General features: G+C 38.9%; 1 protein-coding gene across 1 annotated transcript; it reads left to right on the top strand.

Moving 5' to 3' along the window:
• The first annotated feature begins 503 nt into the window (after positions 1-503).
• LOC112167516 (probable leucine-rich repeat receptor-like protein kinase At1g35710) lies at positions 504-4,210 on the top strand. The gene is made up of 2 exons (XM_024304534.2): positions 504-3,615; positions 3,704-4,210. Exons 1-2 carry the CDS (start codon positions 507-509, stop codon positions 4,045-4,047), a joined length of 3,453 nt encoding a protein of 1,150 aa, XP_024160302.1. The 5' UTR covers positions 504-506; the 3' UTR covers positions 4,048-4,210.
• The last annotated feature ends 2,696 nt before the right edge of the window (positions 4,211-6,906 follow it).

The following is a 6,906-nucleotide window of genomic DNA, read 5'->3' on the forward strand; positions in this document are numbered from 1 at the left end:
TGTTTGATGCGAGGATTGACTGGTTCTTTCAGACACGTCCATGACCCTGAAAGATTCGTTTCTGATGTCAATTTTTGAATCAATATAACCCAACAGACACGCTCATTTTAAGGCCACAAAAATTGAAGAGTTGATTGTGCAACTTGTACGCCATAATTCATAGATTCTTAGCCATTCTCATATGAAGGAAACTCCCATTGAACACCAATAAAGGCCGACTGCTATCACTTTTATTCCATATGCAAACAAAAGATGCAGACTTTCCAATTTTAACTTCAAAGATAACATACAAAGACTCACACAAAGACTAGGACTCAAGTAAATGAAACACTCCAGAGTCTCCCCCAATCAACCAAGACCATCATAGTTATGAAAGCAAATGTATACAGAATTTTCAACTCTGAACTGTAACATTGCAGAACAATAGCTAATGCAACCAATGTAGAATACTTATAAATAAATCCTGAAGTACTAAAACTTTTTATACAGCTAACACATACAAAACCATGAGAATCATGACAATATCAGATTTTTATGGTAAAGCTTGCTTTCTAGCTTGTGTCATCTTGTATGTTCAGCTAGTTTCATCACCAAACAGTGTTTTTGCTTCTGCTAGTTCAACTGAAGCAGAGGCTCTTCTCAAATGGAAAGCCAGCTTTCAAAACCAAACCCAGAATAATCTGACCTCATGGACTTACTTTCCTAGTAATTCCACCAGTCCGAAAGCAAATGCAAGCCCATGCAATGTTTGGACTGGAATTTCATGCAACATTGCTGGAAGTGTCAACAGGATAAACCTCACAAATTCTGGTATACAAGGTACGCTGCATGAATTTCCATTCCTGTCCTTACCCAATCTTGAATATATTGACCTCAGCTTGAATGAACTCTTTGACGCCATCCCACCTCAGATTAGTTCTCTCTCCAAACTCATCTATTTTGATCTATCTTATAATCTGTTGACTGGGATAATCCCTCCAGAAATTTGTCTTCTCTCAAATCTTCAGGTCTTGCACCTAAATGAAAACCAGTTAAATGGCTCAATTCCTCAAGAGATAGGTCAGCTTAAGTTTCTTTACGAGCTTGATCTTTACAGTAACTACCTAGAAGGTCCAATTCCTGCTTCTCTAGGTAATTTGATCAACCTGGCTTCTTTGGCTCTCAATGACAATCAACTTTCTGGGAAAATCCCCCTAGAAATTGGTCTTCTCGCAAATCTTCAGGTCTTGCACCTAAATGAAAACCAGTTAAATGGCTCAATTCCACAAGAGATCGGTCAGCTTAAGTTTCTTTACGAGCTTTATCTTTACCTCAATTACCTAGATGGTCCAATTCCTGCTTCTCTAGGTAATTTGATGAACCTGGCTTCTTTGGCTCTCAATGACAATCAACTTTCTGGTTCCATTCCTCTAGAGATTGGAAACCTTTCAAATTTGGTTGATATGGAAATGGGTAACAACCGTTTAACGGGTCCAATCCCTCCAAATTTTGGAAGCCTAAAAGACCTGGCGTATTTGCATCTTTATCACAATCAACTTTCTGGTTCCATTCCTCCAGAGATAGGAAACCTTTCAAATTCGATTGAAATAGGAATGGGTTACAACCACTTAGCAGGTCCAATCCCTCCAAATTTTGGAAGCTTAAAAAGCCTAACTGTGTTGCACTTGCACATGAATAATCTTTCTGGTTCAATACCAACATCTTTAGGTGATATGACAAACCTCGAGTCTCTCTTTCTCTATGAAAATCAACTTTCTGGTGCCATTCCTATAGAGATAGGTAACTTGAAAGCCATGGTAGATTTAGAGTTGAGCACAAATCACCTCAATGGCTCCATTCCTATATCATTCGGTGAGTTGAGAAACTTGGAAACCTTATTCCTTCGTGAAAACCAACTTTCTGGATCCATCCCCAAAGAAATAGGGAATCTCATGAAGTTGAGTACATTGGAATTGGATACTAACCAACTCTCTGGTTATTTGCCCCAAAATATTTGCCGCGGCGGATTACTAGAAAACTTTACAGCATACAGCAACCATTTGACAGGTCCACTCCCCAAAAGCTTGAAAACTTGCAAGAGCTTAGTTAGATTCCTTCTTCATGGGAACCATCTGACTGGCAATATATCTGAAGAATTTGGTGCCTATCCAAATCTTCAATATATAGACCTAAGCCACAACAATTTCTACGGTGATATCTCACCTGTCTGGGGGGAATGTTCGCGATTAGGAACTCTCCGAGTTGCGGGCAACAACCTGAGTGGTAGCATTCCACCTGAGATTGGAAATGCAACCCAAATTCATGTACTCGATCTTTCTTCAAATTGTTTAGTTGGTGTGGTTCCAAATGAGATTGGGAGATTAACTTCTTTGGTGAATCTGATTTTGAATGGTAATCAACTTTGGGGTCGGATACCCTCAGAATTTAGATCATTGAAGGATCTTGAATATCTTGACCTGTCAACGAACAAATTCAATGAGTCAATTCCAAGCACTTTAGGTGACTTGTCCAGTTTACACTACTTGAACTTGAGCAACAACCAGTTCAGCAAAAAAATTCCATTTCAATTGGGGAATTTAGTCCACCTGTCTCAGCTAGACTTAAGTCATAATTCATTGGAGCATCAGATACCATCAGAAATGAGCCAAATGCAAAGCTTAGAGATTCTGAATCTTTCCCACAATAATCTTTCTGGTTCCATACCCAAAAAATTTGAACAAATGCATAGCTGGGTTCAAATCGACATATCCTACAACCAGTTGCAGGGTCCCGTCCCCAACAACAAAGCATTTCAAGATGCTCCTTTGGAAGGCAATGAAGGATTGTGTGGCAATATTGCAGGACTTCAACCCTGCACTATTCCCTTCACGGAGAATAAGCATGCCTCAAAAAAAGATCGAAGACTGGTGCTTATAATTGTTTTCCCTGTTTTGGGGACACTTTTACTTGCCTTCCTAGCAATTTCCTTGGTTAGAAAAAGAAGAAACAAAGAGCAGGATACAAAGCAGAGCAATGTGGAGCTCAGAGAAGTTTTTTCCATATCTGAATTTGATGGAAGAAGAATGTATGACGAAATCATCAAGGCAACCAATGATTTTGATGTCCTATATTGCATCGGAAAGGGAGGATCCGGAAGTGTCTACAAGGCAAAGCTGCTATCAGGTAGCATAGTTGCAGTGAAGAAACTCCACTCAATACTTGATGGTGAGGAGTCGTCTCAGAAGGAATTCCTTAACGAAATAAAGGCGCTAATAGAAATACGACACCGGAACATTGTGAAACTTCGTGGTTTCTGTTCACACGCTCACCACTCGTTTTTGGTCTATGACTACCTAGAAAAAGGTAGCTTGGCTTCAATCTTGAGCAAAGAATATGAAGCTCAAAAGTTGGACTGGAGCACAAGGGTGAGGATTGTGAAAGGTGTAGCTCATGCCTTGTCTTATATGCATCATGATTGCTCACCACCTATAGTGCATCGAGACATATCAAGCAACAACATTTTGCTTAATTACGAATATGAGCCTTGTGTTTCAGACTTTGGCACTGCTAAGCTTCTAAATGCAGACTCATCAAATTGGACTGCCCGTGCAGGCACATATGGATATATAGCACCAGGTAAATTAGTTAAAACATGTTTCCTAAATTTTATACTTTAGCCTATATATACATTTTTATATATGGACGTACATTATGTATTTGGCAGAGCTGGCATACACAATGAAGGTAACTGAGAAATGCGATGTTTATGGCTTTGGAGTGCTGGCACTGGAAGTGATAATGGGGAAGCTGGGTGAAGTCATTTCCTCTTTCTCGTCTTCATCCTCCAATGGAGGCAAATTGCTGAAGGATGTATTGGACCAACGCCTCCCCGCTCCCACACCTCATGTTCATGATGAATTGGTAACCATTGCAAGCCTAGCAATTGCATGCAAACATCCCCACCCACAATCCAGGCCAACAATGCACAAGGTTTCTCAGGTCTTATCATCCCAGCCTGCAAGTTCCTCAGGACAACCAGAGATTACACTTGCGCAACTCATTAGTTAATTATCTAAATTGTGTGGCCTATGTCATAAATAAGATTTACTGGGCATATTTATCCCCCATTCAACGAAAAGGAAACATCAGTCATGAGTTTCTTCCAGCTCACCGTAAATCAATATGAGCTAGCTTGGTTGTAAATCTCTTGTAATATAATTTATTGAGACAAGTTACCAGTTTTCACATGTGTAACAATGGCAACCCTCATTTAAAATTCAAAACAATTAGGATCATTCAGGCATGTATCGTCAAAGGTCATATGTATCGTCCACAAAATGGGCCGAACGATTAGGAACACTACTTGATGCGGCCACTTTCATTTGCAGATGCAGCGTACTCATTTTTCCTTCTGCAATTAATGACAAGCACAACTTAGATTAACTATCAACTGTAGACACATAAAGTCATCAACCAAATACAACCATGTATGTGCCCATATCCCAGCTAACTAACACCTAAAAAACAGCACCGAACAAATATATACATATATAGGGTATTTCTAGTGAGAGATCTATTTTTTTTTTGTCATTTTAAGGGATTGATTTTTGACCAACTTTTCGATCACTTATCAACATCTCCACCGTTAAGTTGTTAGGTCTATATGAATAAATCAATTCTGAAAATTTTCAGCCAAATTGATAATCGTTAAGGCATACAAAACTGTGATTTACAATTATAAACATGAACAGTTCATGTTTGACAGATTTGGTTCGTCAATTGATTTATTCTACTTCGATATCTTAAAAGTCACCATTTGGCTGAAAATTTGCAAAAGTGATTTATTTATGGAGTTCTAAGAAGTGAACAGTCGAGATGACGATATGTGACCTAAAAGTTGATCCCATAAATGGTCACTTTTAGTGAGAGATATATTTTTTTTTTGCCATTTTAAGGGATCTCTTATTAGGCCAAATTTTGATCACATATTGGGATATCGACTGTCCAGTTCTTAGGTCTATATGAGTATATCACTTTTGCAAATTTTCAGTCAAATTGATAACCGTTAAGGTATCGAACTAAATTAAATCAATGAACGAATCAAATATGACCAACCTGAACCTTTCATGCTTATAATTGCAAATCACAGTTATGAATGTCTTAACGATCATCAATTTGGCTGAAAATTTACAAAATTGATATACTTATATGTGTTTGTGTGTGTGTGTGTGTGTAGGGTTGTCCCACTAAGGGATCATTATATATATATATATATATATATATATATATATTGTCATTTTAAGGGATCCATTATGGGACCAACTTTTCGATCACATTTAGGCATCTTGACTATTCAGTTTTTAGGTATATATGAGTAAATCATTTCTGCAAATTTTCAACTAAATTGATGATTGTTAAGGTATCAAAATAGATTAAATCAATGGACGAACCTAATATGCTTTAATGATTATCAATTTGGCTAAATTTTTTTGTAGATGACATGGATCTACTCATATATACCTATAAATTGAACGGTTGAGATATAAATATGTGATCGAAAAGTGTGGTCCAATAAGCTATCCCTTAAAATGGCAAAAAAAAAAAAAAAAAAAAAAAGGCCATTCTGGTGAATGACCCTTTTTTTTTTTGTCAAGAAAGAAATATCTTGTCGAGGAAGAAATATCTTGTCGAGAAGCTAGCAGATATCTTATTGAGGAGGAGATATATCATCAGGGAGGAGATATCTTGTCGAGAAGCATATATCTTGTATAGGTGGGATTATCTCGTCGAGGAGAATCTTGGTAAAAATTATATAAAATTTTAGGGGTTAGGGTTTATGGTTTAGGAAAATTTAATGTGGATTCGTAATAAGTTTGTTCAATACAATTAACTGGAAAATTTTGGGTTTGAGGAAATTTTTGGCTATAGAAGGTCACTAGTTGATTGTTCAAACAATTGCAGTTGCTTAGGAGGAGGAACAGTCGACAAAATTAATTAAATGGATTTTGTGGAAAGGGGGTTGTGAAAGTCGAAACATTTTGGTTTCCAAAATTAATTTTAAGTGGATAGGAATATGAACAGAAGATGTTATTTGTCTCCGAACTGATGTTGAATTTATGAAGAGTGCCATTACATGTGTGAAGAAAAAGATTGATGAACTCAGAGGTCTTGTTAGAGGGATAAAAGAAGAATTGTTCAAAGAGTGAGTGGAGATGGTAATTGGGATTGTTCAAACTCTGATATGAAAAAAAATAATTGTACCTACATGTGCCAGAACGAGCATAATTAGCTATAATGAGCCATGCTCATTGTACCGCCAGAGGTACCGACTCCCACCAAAGGGATGACCTGCGAAGGCACGTCCAGGTAGGCTACCGCTAAGCCCTGGACCGCCCCCAGATCACTGCTGACGCGCCGCCACGAGCCGCGTCAAGATAGCATCAGAAGCTCCAGACGCTGGGAATCGAAGCACATCAGTCCCACATCGGAAACAAGAAGAAGATCAACCTCTTCCTCAACTATAAAAGGTTCTCTCCTCTCTCCTCATTAATTACGCAATTACTACTCATTTATTGTTATGCTGCCCGTATACAGTGACTGACTTAGGCATCGGAGAAGTGAAGACAGCCCAACGCGGTCTCTCTCTGACGCCCTGTCTATCGTGTTGCAGTAAACAGGAATCACCTGATCCTAGGAGTAGCGGTCCGCCCACAGGACCTGCGTTAAGCAAGGAATCGGCTACCGCCGGACTTGAGTATTAACATTGGCGCCGTCTGTGGGAATCCTTGAACAAAAGGTCATCCCGCCACAATCACCATGACTAACGATAGCGGGGGGAACGCTGGGGAGCAGGCAGATCAATCCGCCATTCCCCAACCCACCAACCTAGCGGTAGGCATCAACCGCGCGTTATTCACCACCCCGGTC

This window comes from Rosa chinensis, chromosome 5 (assembly GCF_002994745.2).
Source record: "Rosa chinensis cultivar Old Blush chromosome 5, RchiOBHm-V2, whole genome shotgun sequence".
Taxonomy (NCBI): domain Eukaryota; kingdom Viridiplantae; phylum Streptophyta; class Magnoliopsida; order Rosales; family Rosaceae; genus Rosa; species Rosa chinensis.

What these genes read in the sequence shown, in the direction of transcription:
- LOC112167516 (XM_024304534.2), top strand. Translation starts at nt 507, where the DNA reads ATGAGAATCATGACAATATCAGATTTTTATGGTAAAGCTTGCTTTCTA. An exon ending in ATATGGATATATAGCACCAG is followed by an intron (nt 3,616 to 3,703) that starts GTAAATTAGTTA and finishes TGTATTTGGCAG; the next exon opens with AGCTGGCATACACAATGAAG.